Below are 18,370 nucleotides of genomic sequence, written 5' to 3' on the forward strand. Positions count from 1 at the left end.
AATACAACTTGCATATTGCTTTTCCCCTACCCTTTTTTGTACACATTTAGCAAGTTTAGAATTGTTAAAAGCTAGACTCTTGACAGCAATGAGCTTAACATAATAGCCAAACCTGGACGTAAATCTTAACAAGTAGATTAGAAATTGTATGTATACAATTGAATTGGCACAGAAATCATCAGTATTAACCTGACAGTAAAAAGAGCAAAAGAAGAGAATCTAGGTAAATGCACTTACTTTAAAGGAAAAATTTAATAAAATAAAATCTGTTCCTTCCTTTTCCTTGAGGATTTGAAGGTCAGTGTGCAGTGCACTGTCTTGATCAACCCTATCAACAAAAATCATAAAAGTTCTTTAATTCCTCTTGCAGACTCCTAAAGGCAGAAGTTAAAAGCGTTAAAGCCAAAGTGAACAATCTTCTTTGAAACACAAAAGACAAGATTGAGCATTTTTTGCTGCTAATGTCAAGTACTAATTAATGTAGAAATACAAATGCCACTGAACCATGTCTAACAGACCACTGATTAACTTGGTGATGAAAGATGCTTGAGAAGTGGTAAATTAATGAAGGACACATTTATTTCAACAATATAGTGTAAGAGTATTTATTTTTTCACTATTTGAATACCAAAACAAAAATAAAACAGCCATCAGGAACACAATTGTAATTTCTAGCATATAATTTTAACTCCTGACAAAATGCAGTTCCTACTTCATTTTTATAAAAGGACAATATTAACTGTAAATACCTCTTAGATATACATCAAGAGGCATAATAACCTGTCACTGTACTACGTAAATGCAAGACTATCACCCCATGAAAAATAAGATTCTTTGTAGTCCTCATTTAACTTGTCTGTTTATTACCTTTACTAGAAACAAGCTTGCAGGGAACGAAGTCAGGATTGGCCAAGCCTGCTCATAGACTTTTATGCAAAGAAAAGTTTAAAGGTACATCTCCTAGGACAATCAATGTCATTGCATACTAGTGAAATAACAGCACTTCAATCGTCAAATTTTTCCTCTGGCTTTCATTTCCTCTTTTTTTTGTTTTACTTGGGGAATTAAAGTCCACAGAAGCTGTAGCATGGACAATTAAGAATGGCTTGACTATTTATATGCATAGAAAAAGCTCAAGTAAGATTTCTAAACAAGACATGAAGGTGGCAGAATCATCCTACCATGACAGTGTGTGGGGTACATCAAGAATGAGGCCACCACCTAAACATTCAATAAACATCAGTATGACAAGATTTATGTTACAAGAGACAGACAGGCCATAGGCCGAGTACAAAAAGAATGCCGAAAACCAATGTAACAGCACGTGCACATATAGATCAGGTATATCATTTAATGGCAGCAGTGTACTACAATGCAAATTGATTATCTTATAATATTTCCAACTTTATGATATAAAACTACTTAAGTCCAGGAACAGCTTCAAGAACATGACAGTGAATAAACTTTACTGCAGTGGCTAAGATCAATTAAATTTTGGCCTGTGGAATAACGAGGAGTTACCTATTCAAAACAAAAGTACAGTAGCACATAATTTGGACCAAATATTAAATAGATTTGAGTGGATTCAGAAGGGGAAAAAGCAGCATGAAATTTGCAGACACCAAAACTTGCTGAAGAGTAAACACCGAGAAGGAAAAGAGAAAAAGGATTTTAGAGACAATTTTTAGAACTGGAAATTCTTGGAAAACAGCTTAATGTGGGCAAGTTCACATTCAAACATGCAAAATCAAGTTGTTCTGAATAATGCTTCAAAGGAGCAGGGTTTTGTTTTTTTTTTTTATTTTGGACAAGTTCACCCGAAAAAGCAAACCTCAAGTCTTGCAGAAAATTTCCATTTTTGTAAATTTATACAACATGAATAGAGCACAGTATATATTGACATATATCAGTAACAAAGTTACTGTGCTCACACGCAATTCTGCTGGGATAAACTTTGACATTCTGCAGATCTTGAAATGGATTGACTAGGTTTGAGAATAAGAATGAAAGTTACAAGAAATGTTTTTCCTTCACAGCTAATGAACTAAAAGTTTTTTTTTATTATTTTACATCTTAAAAGTTAATTAAAAAAAATTAAACTTGCATTTTAATTTTAAACAACAATGCAATTTTTTCTGCAATACAAACATTAGCAGGTCCCTAACAAATACAGTGGGTATAGAGAAGAATCACCCCCTTCAAAATATTCACATTGTTGCTTTCCAGCCTGAAGACACACACAAAACTTTCTCCACCTTATTTACTCAATACAACATTCAAGAGAAAAGACTGAATAACAGTTTCCGAAAAAATAAAAAAAATCACTGAGATGGGTTAAAAGATCATCCCCACCCCTGTAACAGAACGTTGTGGAATCACCGTTTGCTTTGATTACAGCTATAAGTCTGTTGGGATACTTTTCTACCAACTTTACACATCTAGACTGCGCAATATTAAAGAACTGTTCAAGCACAGTCAAATTGGATGGTGGCTGTTCGTGGACTGCAAACTTCAAATATTCCAAAGATTTTTAATAGTGTTTAAGTTTGGGCTCTTGGGCTTTTTTCTTGCAGCAATCCCAAACATGCCACATTTGTGACATTGTTGTCACATGCACACAATGGCCACTCTTTACCAAAAATCCCTGTAACTGCTTCAAAGTTGCAATAGGACTCTTGCTAGCTTCTCTGACTAGTTTCCTCCTCATTCTTCCATCCAGTTAAGGAGGGTCGGCTTGATCCAGAAAGGAACCTAGTAGTACCAAAAACTTTATACTTCTTGATCGTCGAAACTACTATGTTCCTATGGATTATTAAAGCATTTGATTTTTTTGTATCTATCTCCTGATTTTTGTCTATCCAAAACTTTATCCCCAAGATCTTTTGACTGGGCCTCACAACCCATAGTTGATTATTTGCAATCCCAAGCACTAGAATGCTCTAGGAATAACTTTTTATGGTGAACTAATCAGAATGATTAAAACTGATCATAGGTGGAAGGCAATGACCTTGGTATACAATGGAGATGGTGATTAGTTACACCTGATTGAATTCACAAGTATTTTTTGAGGCGGTGATTCTTTAACCATGTCTGTTTTTTTTTTTTCCCTGAACTGTTGCTATTATATCTTTCAATTGGCTGTTATAAGTTGCGCTGCGTAAATGCAACTGGAATATATTTCAGGCTTCAAAACAACAAAATATGAACATTTTGAAGGGGTGATTGTTTTCTATACCCACTGTATTTGGATCCAAACATAAATTTCTCACTCACTAGAAAATGAGTCAAAAACTATATTAAAATATATATAAAATAAAATGCAGCAATACTCACTTTAACAATTTAACATTCCAGTCATAAAGACTATCACTGACGAGCTCCACAGTATAGTTTCCTATAAAAAAAAAAAAAAAACCACAAAAAAAATAACATTAACCTAATATATAGAACTGCTGCCAGTTTAATAAGCATACATTTTGTGAAAGAAAAAAAACACTGAAACTCAAAGTTTACAGTGTGCCACTAATATTGGTATCGTTGGTAAATAAAAGCAAAATGAGCGGTGAAAAAGAGTATCGGCTTGATTTTTTAGTCAATATATTAGCTTTTACTGAAGTAAAAAAAAAAAAAAAAAAAAAAGGAGCAAAAAAAAAAAACTCTTAGCACCCATCAATTTAATCATTTTTGCAGTCTCTTTTTCCAAGATAACAGTTGTTCTTTTATAACGCTAATTAGACTGAAGAACACACGGCAAGCAATTAGAGACCATTTCTCCATACAAAATTCCTACAGATCCGCTCCAACTGCGGTCTACAGTTGAAGACTCTCCACTTAAGTTCATCCCACAGGTTTAAAATGATGGAAAAACCTTGATTTTGTGGCCAACAATCCATTTTTGTGTTGATTTTGAGTTCTTTGTATAACTGCCCTGTTGGAAGGTCTAACTTTGGATTAATGTAAATCCCAAGGTGGATACAGCCAGGTATTGATTTGAATTGGTATTGAATATCTGCTGGCAATGGATGAAGTCTATAATGTCAAGTATCCCAAAAAGTTGCCCAGAGCCTTTCGCAGATAAAACAGGCCAATGGCATCAAAGATCCACTGCCATACTTCAGAGGGGATGAGTAACCAAAGCTAACTTTTATAAATGGCTCCCAGGCTTGGCAACCAAAACATCAGCCTCTGGTTGCCGAAACTGAAAATATGGTTGCCATTTTTAATTGCCTATATTTGGAGTAATAAAGAAACTGTCATAAAAATGTTTAAAACCTTTACAACCTGAATTAAGTTTTTTCTGACTTTGTTTAACCTGCTACTTTAGAGCATTTCAATCTTTTAATTATCATCACAGCATCATTTAGCACATCATACTAAGTGTGATTACATGCAAACACAAATTTGATTAAAATGAATAATCTGATTTAACCACTCACATTTACATGTGCAAGTAATATTGTTCCTTTGTCAAAACGCTTCAACATAACTAAACTGTGTAAAAAAGAGTTACGCATCATTGTCGGGCTCTGTGAATCAGAAAGTAAGCACACTACCTATGATAATTATATTTTGTTATATGCTTAGTCAAACTGACACTTTATAGGTTTCTGTTATCGGATTACACATGGTAAACACTTTTCTGCTTGGCAGCGTGATTAAGCCCTGCAAAGGACCCAACCTCGGTTCACGAATGTCTCGGTACACATACAAATCGGTTTACGACCAAAAAGTTTGCCAAACTTTTGCCTCGGTTCACGACCACACACTTTGTATAAGAACAAGCCAGTTTCCCTTTCGGTTTGTACATGTTCAGTCTCTCCCTGTGCATTTCCCGTGCAGCGAGCAAGACAGCGCGACACATACACGAGAGAGACACACACATACATACAGGCATGCAAGAAAGAGAGAGACACACATACACACAGGCACCGCGAGAGAGAGAGACACAAACACACACAGGCAGGCAGCGCGAGAAAGAGAGACGCACACACACAGGCAGCGAGAGAGAGAGAGAGAGAGAGAAACACACACAAAGGCAGCGCGAGAGAGACGCATAAGGTAGGAAGGCAGTTAAAGAATGCACTGGGCTTGATTTTGTTTTCACTTCTGTTTGCAGCGTGCATTGTTGCAATGTTACTTTTCTTGGTGGTTTATTAAATTACGGATTTTTTTCAAATGTTCATTTTTTCCCTGTGCTTAAAACTCATTTAAAAAAAAAAAAAAAGTGTTTTTAGCCAGCAGTTGGTAGCGCTATAGCGCGAACTACTGCAGTGTTAGTTTTCTCTGTTGTTCAAGGTTTTCTCAATGTTATTCAATGTTTTTACATTTAGTTTACTATTACGCTGTGCATTCTACGGTTTGATTAACTATATTTGTGCTTAAAAACTTAAAAAAAATATATATATATTTACATACAGTTCGTATGGTCTGGAATGGATTAATTGTATTTACATACAATCCTATGGGGGAAATTGCTTCGGTTCACGACCAAATCGGTTTACGACCAAGAGTTTTGGAACGAATTATGGTCGTGAACCAAGGTTCCACTGTATTTATTTAATGATAAATACTGTTAGGTTACTCGTTACTTTAAAAAGTAATCCGACTACTTAACACATTACTTTTAATGTGTTGCCACACAGTTCTTGTAATCGTGTTGTTGACTTTAGTACTGTATGTTCAGTTCATCAACACAAATTTAGTGATTTCTGAAATATTGAGACATACTTTAACCAGTAGTAGGAATAATGCGATCACCCAAACCTAATCTATATTACTAAACGAAGGTTGTATACATGCATGGACACCGGACGCACCGAAGCGCACGCGCACTGTGACTCAGTGCCCCAGAGTCAGAGTCAGCGGCTTCCCAGACTCAGTAGGTAGCGCCCAAACAACACAACACAACCTGTAAACTAAACTTCAGGTCACAATACAACCGCTGCCCGGGCGCATTTAAAACCTTCGTTTAGTAATGTTACGAAGGTTGTATATATGCACGGATGCCAGACTCAACCCATGCCAAAAGCACATGCGCACTTGCACAGCGACCAAGAGTCAAACCCAGCGGCTTCCCAAAGTCAGTAAGTGGCGCCCAAACAACACAACCTGTAAACTAAACTTGAGGTAAAGCGTGCACGCCAACAAGTTGCCATGGTGACATATTTAAACAGACATAGAATAACTAGACGCATCAAGACTGGCAGAATCGTACGTCAACGTCGCCGCCATATTGTGAGTGGCACTGCTGTGGAGTGAAGTAATGAATAATGTGCTGCTTGGGATTGTACAAACCGCTGTAACGCTCCAAACCAGATCTCGGGGATTACATTTCATAGGTAAGGCTGAACAATTGTTTTGGTTATATTTGGTCGTTAGCTAAAGTAAAGATTATAAAACGGGATTTTCTAAGCCAGGCTAAGCTAGCAAAGCTATGCATTTATATGCTCAAGTGAGCCTCCAAACAACGTTTTGGCTAAACGTAATTAGTCACTATGTAGATTGTTGTTAGCTGTTAACATTTCTCAAACTTGATGATGTTTTTTCTCAAGGAGCACATTGAGGAAATACAGTTTGAAATTGAAAACCATCATTTTATCTTCATGTCTTTAGTTGTGTCGGTCTTAAACAAACTAAGGCTGCACCATATTGCCAGACTGAATACTCTCAAATTACAGGATCTGAGTGAGCGAGAGGAATGTAAGTCTAGAGGAGATCAGTGAGGTGGAGAGCTTTAAATGTTAAGAGCGGTATTTAGTATTGTATTCTGTAGTTAACAGGGAGCCAGTGAAGTTGACAGAATAGGTGTAATATGTTCAGTGGATTTACAACAGCAGGGTATTATCCTGGCAGCAGAATTTTGAAGAAGTTGTAAGCGATGGATAAGTTTTTGTGGGATGCCAGATAGAATAGCATTACAGTAATCTATACATGACGTGACTCGGGCATTAAACAATTCAGTACTGTGTTGCGTAAGAACAGGACAAAGTCTGGAAATGTTTCGAAGATAGAATAAGGCAGCTCCCGAAATGTTACTTATATGAGAGGAATGATTAATAATAATTATTATTATTTAATAATTGCCTTTATTAGTGTATAAATGGATATAAATAATTGCATTTAAACGATTCGCCAAAATCTGTTGTATGTAAACGATACTGTTTTAAACATTTTTTTTTCATCAGAAAACCCAGTTTCCATGTCTACCTGTATTAGTTTAAATGGCACTTTTGCCACTCACAATAAGGCTGACACATCGTGTCTACTGGGAAACACAGTGAATGCGCCGTCTATCTATATATGTGTATGTATTTAAACTGGAGACTATTGACAGTGCCAGCAGTCAGCTACTCCACAGTGCCTGCGGTCAGTGTTCTCCACTCCACAGTACCAGCAGCTACTCCACTACACAGTGCCACCAGTCAGTGTGCTCTAATCCACTGTGCCAGCACTCAGTGTGGCAGCTGTCAGTGTGGCTTATTTGAATCACATTAAGGTAATTCAGTGTTAAACGTAAGTTCAATTATGATTCCTAACACCAAACGACTTCTAGCTAACAACACACCCACAGAAAAACAAAAACGAGACTGCATGGATAAAAAACAATGAGCGAAGGCGCCTACAACGCGCTTCTAAAACACCAGAACCAAAGGTGTCATGGCTCCAAAAAGAAATAGCTTTAGTACAAATATATTTACAGTGAGGAACATAAGTATTTGAACACCCTGCAATTTTGCAAGTTCTCCCACTTAGAAATCATGGAGGGGTCTGAAATTCACATTGTAGGTGCATTCCCACTGTGAGAGACAGAATGTAAAAAAAAAAAATTCAGGAAATCACATTGTATGATTTGTACAGAATTTATTTGTATTGCACTGCTGCACATAAGTATTTGAACACCTGGCAATCAGCAAGAATTCTGTCTCTCAAAGACCTGTTACTCTGCCTTTAAGAAGTCCACCTCTACTCCACTTAGTAACCTTAATTAGTAGCACCTGTCTGAGCTCTTTAAAGACACCTGTCCACCCCACAGTCAGTCAGACTCCAACTACTACCATGGGCAAGACCACAGAGCTGTCAAAAGACACCAGAGACAAAAATGGTGGACCTCCATAAGGCTGGAAAGGGCTACGGGGCAATTGCCAAGCAGCTTGGTGAAAATAGATCAACTGTTGGAGCAATTGCCAGAAAATGGAAGAGGCTAAAGACGACTGTCAGTCTCCCTCAGACTGGGGCTCCATGCAAGATCTCACCTCGTAAGGGTATCACAGATAAGAAAGGTGAGGAATCAGCCCAGAACTACACGGGAGGACCTGGTCAATGACATGAAGAGAGCTGGGACCACAGTTTCAAAGGTCACTGTCAGTAGAACACTATGCAGTCATGGTTTCAAATCACAAATTGCACGGAAGGTTCCCCTGTTCAAGTCATCACATGTCCAGGCCTGTCTGAAGTTTGCCAATGACCATCTGGATGATCCAGAGGAGGCATGGGAGAAAGTCATGTGGTCAGATGAGACCAAAATAGAACTTTTTGCTCTAAACTTCACTCGCCATGTTTGGAGGAAAAAGGAGGAGTAGTTGCATCCCTTGAACACCATCCCTACTGTGAAGCATGGGGGTGGAAACATCATGCTTTAGGGGTGCTTTTCTGCGAAGGGGACAAGACGACTGCACTGTATTAAGGAGAGGATGAATGGGGCCATGTATTGTGAGATTTTGAGCAACAACCTCCTTCCCTCAGTCAGAGCACTGAAGATGGGTTGTGGCTGGGTCTTTCAACATGACAATGACCCGAAGCACACAGCCAGGATAACCAAGGAGTGGCTCCGTAAGAAGCATATCAAGGTTCTTGAGTGGCGTAGCCAGTCTCTAGACCTAAATCCAATTGAAAATCTTTGGAGGGAGCTGAAACTCCGTGTTGCTCAGCACCAGCCCCTGAACCTGACAGATCTAAAGGAGATCTGTGTGGAGGAGTGGGCCAAAATCCCTGTTGCAGTGTGTGCAAACCTGGTCAAGAACTACGGGAAAGATTTGACCTCTGTAATTGCAAACAAAGGCTTCTGTACCAAATATTAACACTGATTTTCTCAGGTGTTCAAATACTTATGTGCAGCAGTGCAATACAAATAAATTCTGTACAAATCTTACAATGTGATTTCCTGAATTTTTTTTTTTACATTCTGTCTCTCACAGTGGGAATGCACCTACAATGTGAATTTCAGACCCCTCCATGATTTCTAAGTGGGAGAACTTGTAAAATCGCAGGGTGTTCCTCACTGTATTTCATTAAATGAAAACTTTCCCAGGACGCTCCCACCCTCCATGATTTTTCATCCCTACAAAGATTGGAGGGAACAGAAAGTAATTGCCATTATTGGTTTGCGATTCTTTAGAGAATCGGGGGTTTACTGGTTTGTTACTGTTTGTATGTTTGATAACGTAAACTGCTTGCTAAACTGGGCTTTAGAATTACTTATTAACTTAAGTATAAAATGATTAATTATCTCCACAAATAAAATAAATAAAAAGAGAATTAGTTGCTGCAGACATTTTTCCCATAACTTAATTACAGAAGCCACTTCATTATCATCTGGATTCAACACTGGAACGTTCCCATCATCAACAGCCACACAAATAGAAATGCACACGCTTTTTCTCTCCAAATACAACAATGAAGACTGCAAAGATAAGACAAAATTGTACCCTTGAAAATATACTAAATATAATTAAGCAACATTGCTTGTAAAAGTTATACCATATATACTATTTAAAAAATGCCCAATACTTATTTAATATAGTCATACAGTTTTGTTTGCACTTTATCCCTACCATTTAAAAGTGTGAAATTTTAAACATTTTTCCTTATTATGTATATCAGAGATAACAGATTATCCCAAAAATCTGGTTCAAATATTCAAGTTAAGAAATTAAATAACTTTGAATCAAGATTAACAATTGTGTGTCATATGTTACACATTATTTTTATGATAAAGGCTGCAGGTGCGACTTTCATTTAAATATAATAGCCATCAAAATTCCAAGTGGCTGCACCGATGTGGGTCTCCCCCAAACCCCCACCCCCATGTAGTACTGAGGGGCTGCGGTGTGCAAATCCTCATCAAGGCAGGGAACCAAAAAAATCAGCCATGAAAAAGTTTAAATCCTTCAGAGCCATACATGGTGGTGCTGCTTTTCGGTACATTATCTATATATATAATTCTCTAAGCCGCCACCAGAGCGGGCAAGACACCCATGAAAGCACGCAGGAAGGAGCCATGTCCACCAACTCTAAGACCATTGGATATGACAAAAACTCGCAGAGCCACGGCCACCAACTCGGACGCGACGCCTCGGAAAACACGCTGTCATTTCTGTTTGTCTGTGCTACAGTCCACATGCAGCTCTGAGCCACGTTGACTTTTCGGTTACGACACATGACCGCACGCAACATCGCAAACTGTTTTACACGCTACATACAGCAATTTGCATCCGCGACAAACATGCGTCTTCTTAGATGGTCCTGCAGGAACACGGAAAACGTTTCCCCGCCCACCAACACTCTTTATTCCCCGGCCCGCATCCACCGCATCCGTGACAAACATGCGTCTTCGTAGATGGTCCTGCAGGAACACGGAAAACGTTTCCCCGCCCACCAACGCTCCTTATTCCCCAGCCCGCGTCCACCGCATCCGCGACAAACATGCATCTTCTTAGATGGTCCTGCAGGAACACTGAAAACGTTTCCCCGCCCACAAACACTCCTTATTCCCCGGCCCGCGTCCACCCTTGCTCTCTAGGCATTCCCACTGCCTGCTCATGTGCCCGGACGCAACAACTCACCGACCACCCGTAAGTCGCTTTCGTCTGTGCTAGGAGTCCACATGCACCTCTGAGCCACGTTGACTTTTCATTATTCTTTTCGGTTATGATGCACGCACCACCATCGCAAATTGCTTTACACGCCATGGTCTTAGAGTTGGTGGGCGGGGTCTTCGTGAGTTGCTCTTCCGAGCGGGCACATGACCAGGCGGTGTGTATGCTTTGAGAACGAGGGTGGACGCGTCAGGACCATGTAAGAGGCGGCATGTTTGTCGCAGATGTGAATTGCTGAATGCAGCGTCTAAAACAGTTTGCGAGGGGTATCCCATGGGATCCTTAAAACAATCCTTTAAAACTGAGGTTAAAACACAATGAAGGAAGTAGTCTTTAAAAACCAATAAGCCCTGTGCCTCCGTTTCATTAGCGTCTCACCTGCTTCATCGATGCAGGCACTGCACCAGTCGAGACGCTCTCACAGCAGCTGACCTTCTCTGTGCCTGACTCCACTATAGGATGCAACAAAATTATGAAAGTACGGGCGCATTTGTTTCACACAAGCTGTGTGTGTGGGTGGGTTGGTGTTAGTTAATTAGTTACTCGAAGGATTTCAAGATTTAATATGCACAAGCGGTAACACTGCAAAAGCAGCCCAAACCAGAAAAGATGGCTGGCAAAAAGTGGCTGACAAATTAAACGCATGTGCATTGTACTTACTGAAAGCAGCGTTACGGATTTTGCAAATGTTCAATTTTTTCCCTCTGCTTAAAATACATTTAAAAAGCGGCGTTATTATGTGGCATATACTACACCGCGGGTTGGTATGCAGCGTTTAAAACAGTTTGTTTGTCGCGGATAATTTGCCTTTTACTATTACACAAAGACAATTTCCTGTTAATACTTCGTTACATTGATATAGCGGTGTTCTCAGTATTCAAAGCGCTATTCACACAGGGAGGAACCGGGAAGCGAAACCACAATCTTCCACAGTCTCCTTACTGCAAAGCAGCAGCACTACTACAGCGCCACAAGGCAGTAAAAGAATACACCGGGCTCGATTTTGTTTTCACTTCTGTTTACAGAGATCGGGTCGTAGATAGCATTGTTGCAATGTTACTTTTCTTGTTGACTTATTACAGTTTACTTAAAAGAAGAGGACGACATGCATCAAGACTCTTTGCAGTGTTGGCTCCTCAGTGGTGGAACGAACTTCCTCTTGCTGTACGAACAGCGGAGACCCTCACTGTCTTCAAACGTCGTCTGAAGACACACTTCTTTAAACAGCACTTGGGGGACTAAAGTCCCCATACTCTTTTCTACCCTTTTCTCAAAAAAAAAAAAAAAATTTTGTACTAACTTACTATTTTCTTCTAGCATGGTTTTGTGTACAACTTGGTCAGCGGTAACTTGTTTAATGACAGTAGATTTAATCCTAGCCTTAAAGACTGAAGAACAGTCGTAGATTACTAAGCACTGTTGTAAGTCGCTCTGGAAAAGAGCGTCTGCTAAATGATGTAAATGTAAATTACATTACGGATGTTTCACATGTTCATTTTTTCCCCAGTGCTTAAAAGACATTAAAAAAGTGTTTCTCAACTGTGACTCCGGAACATCTCAGTACTCAAGCTATATTAAGCGTCAACAATGAAGACTCGCTACACCTTAATCTACAAGTACTGACACTTATCCCTACCGACGAAGTAACTTTCCCCAGCGTGGCCTTCTTCGTCACAGACGATCCCGCTTTCAGTCACGGACAATTATATGTTGCTCTCTCCAGAGGTCTATCTTTTCATTCACTCACAGTGGTATCCACAAACCCACCCCATTTGGACAACTGTGTCGTTCAGGAAGTGTTCACCCATCAATACATAATTATGTGGAGTATGCTACCCCGCGGGTTGGCTAGTTATGTTTAATTTTATTTTTTAAACTTACAGTGCATCTGTAAAATGTAAACCACTTATGACACTGTTACATGAGCCTTGCACTACATGGGCGTCTCTTGCTCCTTCAAGGACGGTTGTGAGAAATGGAAACCAGGGCTGGTGTGGAGGGCATACCCGTAGGAAGTGCTGAGTGACAGAGCTGAAGGATAGCACTTTACAAGCCAAAAAGGCTCAGCAGTTAAATCAGAAGGAATACAGGTTAGTTAGTAAAATGGTGACATGGTGAGAATAGCAAGCCAAGTAAAAGAACTGAGAAGTGGCCAGCTCTTTTAATCAAGTCAAAGATGGAAATGTTTCATCATTTTGGAGATGTCCAACAGGCAAGTGGTTGGGTGCCATTTATATCATGGCATTCAGAATAAAAAGTCAGTAAGTGCCTGTGGACTCACCTCGAAAAGCAGGATCATCACAGTATGATGTCAGGGACTGTAAAATCAGTCTACTTTTTTCTCCTTTACAAATGCTGTAACATGGCCTAAATTCTTCTGATTTCACCTTGTTGTTTAAGGTGTTGTGTGTCAAACCATATTTGCTTGGCACTAAACAACTGTCAGGGATCTCAGGTTTAAGAGTAAATGGGACAAAATCAGATGCAAAATGGTGGGGGTTGGGAGAAAATCAGCAACACACTACAGGCTTGCATCTGGAGGACTTTTATACCAAAATTAGTGACAGTAAAACAAACAAATATTCCCTCACAATTAGATGTCAGTTTTTGCCTTTGAGTTAGATATTTTTCTAAATAAATTTCTATTTTATTCGAATAGCGACATTCAGCTTGACAGGCCTAACATACGTAGGAAGGGAGACCAAAATATTCCTGGAATCTGTGAAGAGCAAAGGAGTAGGGTATATTTATCAAATATAACGCTAGGTATCATATGCCAGCAAGTCTGGTTAATCCACCAAGTAGCTGAATGTTTAGCTCATCAAGTGCATTTTTCTGATATTTTACAACTGTGCAGGTGACTGTGTTAGAAGCCTATACCATGATGGCACCGATCAGGGCAGCCAAGGTTGTTTGGTCGCTGTTTATGTGTCTGTTTTTGCCTGTTACCTTTGCAACAGTATGAGGATTGCCAGGAATAGGCTAAACAATGCAATCAGATATGCTAAATGGAAACACAAAAATAAACTGGAACTTAAGTTCTCTGCAAACAATAGCTCCTCCTCTGTATGAAGAAGCCTTCAGTCCGTCACTAATTAGAAAGACATCTCCCAATGCTCACTCAGATTCATCCCTCCCTGACAAACAAGCTTTATGGCAGATTTGCACAACAAGATGCTGAGTACTTATCCCCTCTGCTCCTTCAGCTCTGAAGAGGCTGTAACACCAGCCACTTCTTCACAAAAGCCTCTCCCCTCTTCTTCCTTTTCCATCAAGGAATATGATGTCTGAAGGCTGTTTGCAACACAGAACTGCAAAAAGTCAGAGTCTGTCTCACCTGCAACAATCAAACACTGTACTGGGCAGCTCACTCGCCTTTTAATATACATCTTTAAAAAGTATCCTGCACATTGCACTAGGCCAGAATGCTTTACATTTTCTGTCATTGTTCCTGTTCCCAACAGTGATAAAATAAGTTTACTCAATAATTATAGGCCTATTGCTCTTATATTTTAATGAAAATTTGAACGACTCATTCAAACCCATTTGAAGTTCGTTACTGCTACTGACCTTGACACTCTGCAGTTTGCACATTGAGCAAATACATCTGTGAATGATGCCATCAACATGGGTCTTCACTTTGTGCTGGAGCATCTGAACTGTAAAGGAACTTATACCAGAATACTGTTTGACTTGAGTTCAGCTTAACACACTACTGTCCCCGAAATGTTAACTAAACTTTTACAGACTGATCTGAATCCTTCCATCTGTAAATGAATTTATAGTTTCCTGATAAACCAGAAACAATATGTTCGTGTGGGCTCCCACCTCTCTGACTGTCTCTGTATTAGTAAAGGTGCCCCAAGGCTGTGTAGTTTTTCCCTTACTTTATTCCTTGTGCACCAATAAGTGCAGGTACACTGATCCTTCAGTTAAAATCATTAAGTTTGCTGATGACACCACCATTATTGGTCTAATTACTAAGAGCAATGAAACGCCTTATAGAAAATAGGTGTCTCATCTTATGTCTTGGAGTGCTTCCAACAACTTAGTGCTCAATATCACCATGACAGTGGAAACGGTCATAGACTTTCACAAACAGCAGTTGCAACCTCTCTTACTAGAAATTAATCATTCTGTAGTCAATATGGTGGAATCCTTCAAAATTTTGGGCACAACTATCACAAACACTCATAGCTGGGACATTAACACCACTTACATCACTAAAAAGGCACAGCAGCCATTGTACTTCTTATGCCAACTAAAGAAATTAAATATTTCCCAGCCAATCCTAGTTCAGTTTTACAAAGTTATAATTGAAAGTGTAATCACATTCTCCATTGTTGTCTGGTTTGGTTTAGTAACGGTACACTGAAAAATCTAAATTACAGCATGTTGTGAGGTCTGCTGAGAAAATAATTGGCTGTGCTCTTCCATCTGTGGCACACCTGAATAAATCTAGTGTCATTAACTATGTCAAAAGGATTACCACAGACTCATCTCACCCAGCTCATTGCTTATTCCAAAAACTCCCCTCTGGTAAATGTTTCAGGTCAATTAAGACTAAAACATACATCTCAATAGTTTCTTTCCCAGAGCCATAGCCCTCTCCAACCAGTAATTTAGCCTGTCTTTATATATTCATGCACTCTGTGATACCTTCGTACAGTGTATGTGTGTTTACAATACAAGTATATGCATGTGTATGCACATGCATACACACTATATAGATTCAGACTTTCACTTGCACATCTCCTTTATAATTGTGCTTTCCTGCAATGTTGTTTGAAATTTTTAACTTAAGCTATTTGTTATTTGTATGTGATGTTTTTCTCTGTTACAAGCAGCTCCAAATCTACCAAATTAAATTCCTGTACATTAAGTACTGGTGAATAATCGTGATTCTGACTTCATTTTTATTTTTTGTTGAAGCCACCATGGCAGATTTCAAGAGACAATGATTGTGTTTTTCAACACTGACAAACACTGACTAAAAGAGGTTGTGCCCCGTGTGCTTGAGCGATCTGCTGAGGTGTCTACCAGAATGCATCAGGGGAAAAAAAAAAAAAAAAAAAAACACACATACATGCCCAGAGAAATGGTGCATGCAGAACTATTTTATACCATGACAATGCACCTTCACACACCACATTGTCAGTCAAGGAATTCTGACTAAAAGCAGAGCCTGCTGCTTCAGCTTCTCCCTTTGACATCCCTGTATTCACCAGATCTTGCTTCCTATGATTTATTTGTTCCCAAAATTAAAAACAGACGGAAGATATGCTGCTGTTGTAAGAAATCCAACAAAAAATGGCAAAGGCTCTAGAGACACTGACAAAAGAATTGTACAGGAAATGTTTCTAGGAATGGGAGAAGCACTGGGACAAGTGACTGAAAGGGAGCTACTGCAAATTTAGTAATTGTTTTTTTTTCCTTCCCCTACAATTCCAGGAAATCTTGGGCTGACCTTACAACATATTAAATAAAACAAAAGACTTCTTGTAATCAATACACAGTTCCAATTTAAAAATATGCATTTATAGACATTAGCGGCATACTGCAATCTAAAGGAAACAAGTCATCCTAAATGAACTTTTTACATAATAAGTCTGTTCATTAACACTAGAATTCCTGAAGCCTACAAAAAAAAACAAAAGTCCCATCCCCACCTTGACGGAGCTCAGCTTGCGGGCAAAAAGTTCTCCCAGCTCAAGCCAAGGCTCCTTATCTGCATGTGATATGCCTGGGGTTGTATAGGGTAAATAATACAGTATAGCGTTATATAACCCCTTCAAGATGGGGGATGGGACAGCAGGCTGCTTGTGTTGATCGACGCATTTACAAAATAAAAGACTGATGGTAGAGGTGGGCCGTGATTACAAGTTTTTTCGTTGGCTTCAGGAATTCTAGTGTTAAGCACTAAATGCATATTCTTTTAATTAAATGATGAAGATCAATAATGATAACAAACCACTTTTTACTGAAATAAATCAAAATCACTCTTAATAATAAAATTTATTCGATCACATCTATATATATAATTCACTAAGCCGCCGACAAGACAGACACCCATGGCGCATGCAGGAAGGAGCCACGCCCACCAACTCTAAGACCATTGGATACGACGACAACTTGTAGAGCCACGCCCACCAACTCGGACGCGTCAACTCAGAAAAAAACGCCGTCATTTATGTTCGTCTGTCCTACAGTACACACATGCACCTCTGAGCCACGTTGACTTTTCGGTTATGACACACGACCGCGTGCACCATAGCAAACTGTTTTACATGCTACATACAGCAAATCGCATCCGCGACAAACATGCGTCTTCTTAGATGGTCCTGGAGGAACACGGAACACGTTTCCCCGCCCACCAACACTCCGTTTTCCCCAGCCTGCGTCTACCCTCACTCTCTAGGCATTCACACTGCCTGCTCATGTGCCCGTACGCAAAAACTCACCGACCACCCAGTTAGTCCCTTTCATCTGTGCTAGGAGTCCACATGCACCTCTGAGCCACGTTGACTTTTCATTATTCGTTTCGGTTACGACACCCGACCACGTCCACCATCGAAAACCATGGGAAACGAACAACGAAGCCCCGCCTAGAAACTCTACCCCTCCGCCAACTCGAACAGCTCATCAAACACATACTCGCTTTGGTCTGTGCTGCTGTCCAAATCCAGCTGTGAGCCACGTTGACTGTTCTTTTGCCCTCCATGGCTACGGCTTCAAATGTATTTCATGGAAACAACACTTCTTTCAATGTTATAGAAATTCTTGCATCAGGTAACTGTTTCTATCAGTCAGGTTTTTTTGGGAAAATGTCATTGACGAAACTGTTGCTCTCAAACTTCGCAACATGGCTGTTGGCTTTGTTTGCCAACACTGGGATAACGTCAGCGAGGTGGTCACAAACTGCAACAACTCACCACACAAGGTTGCCCTGTCTCTCGAGGCATTCACACTGCCGGAAGACAACCATGGGATACGCAGAAAATAGCCATGTCAGTCAACGCAGATCAGACACCCAGGCAAACAACACTGAATAATCAATAGCTGCAACTACTTTGCCCGCCCCTACTCCTCACCTGAGTCGATTTCGTCTGTGTTCAGCAGTGTTTCCCAAACTCGGTCCTGGTGAACCCCTGTGGATGCAGGGTTTTGTTCCAACCAGATTCCTAATCATTAATGCCGGTGAAACTCATCCAGGATAAGTCGGTTTTTCAAACGCAGCCGTGTAGCAGATTAGTCTAGCAGACTAGCTGGTGAATGCGCGCCCTCGCGCTGAGTGAAAAGCCAATGTATATTGAGTCTAGAAAACATGATCAGCAAGTCTTTGATAGGCTGCAACAAAATGATGAAAGAACGGGCGTATTTTTTTCACACAAGCTGGGTGGGTGGGTGTGTTAGTTAGTTAATTAGTTACTCGAAGGATTTCAAGATTTAATATGCACAAGCGGTGTAAAAGTAGCCCAAACCAGAAAAGACGGCTG

The 18,370-nt window shown here is 39.8% G+C and overlaps 1 protein-coding gene across 5 annotated transcripts in view; it reads right to left on the reverse strand.

Annotated features, from left to right (window-relative positions):
• The window catches only part of LOC114642999 (ubiquitin-conjugating enzyme E2 Q1), a 252,422-nt gene that overhangs the window by 126,537 nt on the left and 107,515 nt on the right, over positions 1-18,370 (reverse strand). For 3 of the 5 annotated variants that reach the window (XM_051923252.1, XM_051923253.1, XM_051923254.1), the window contains exons 7-8: positions 3,334-3,394; positions 238-328 (exon numbers count right to left, since the gene is read on the reverse strand). The exons of 1 other annotated variant lie outside the window; for it this stretch is intronic. In XM_051923252.1, coding sequence (XP_051779212.1) covers positions 238-328; positions 3,334-3,394 — 152 coding nt within the window. The remainder of the gene's footprint in view (positions 1-237; positions 329-3,333; positions 3,395-18,370) is intronic. One more of the 5 variants, XM_051923255.1, reaches the window with a different exon arrangement.

This window comes from Erpetoichthys calabaricus, chromosome 2 (assembly GCF_900747795.2).
Source record: "Erpetoichthys calabaricus chromosome 2, fErpCal1.3, whole genome shotgun sequence".
Lineage (NCBI taxonomy): Eukaryota > Metazoa > Chordata > Cladistia > Polypteriformes > Polypteridae > Erpetoichthys > Erpetoichthys calabaricus.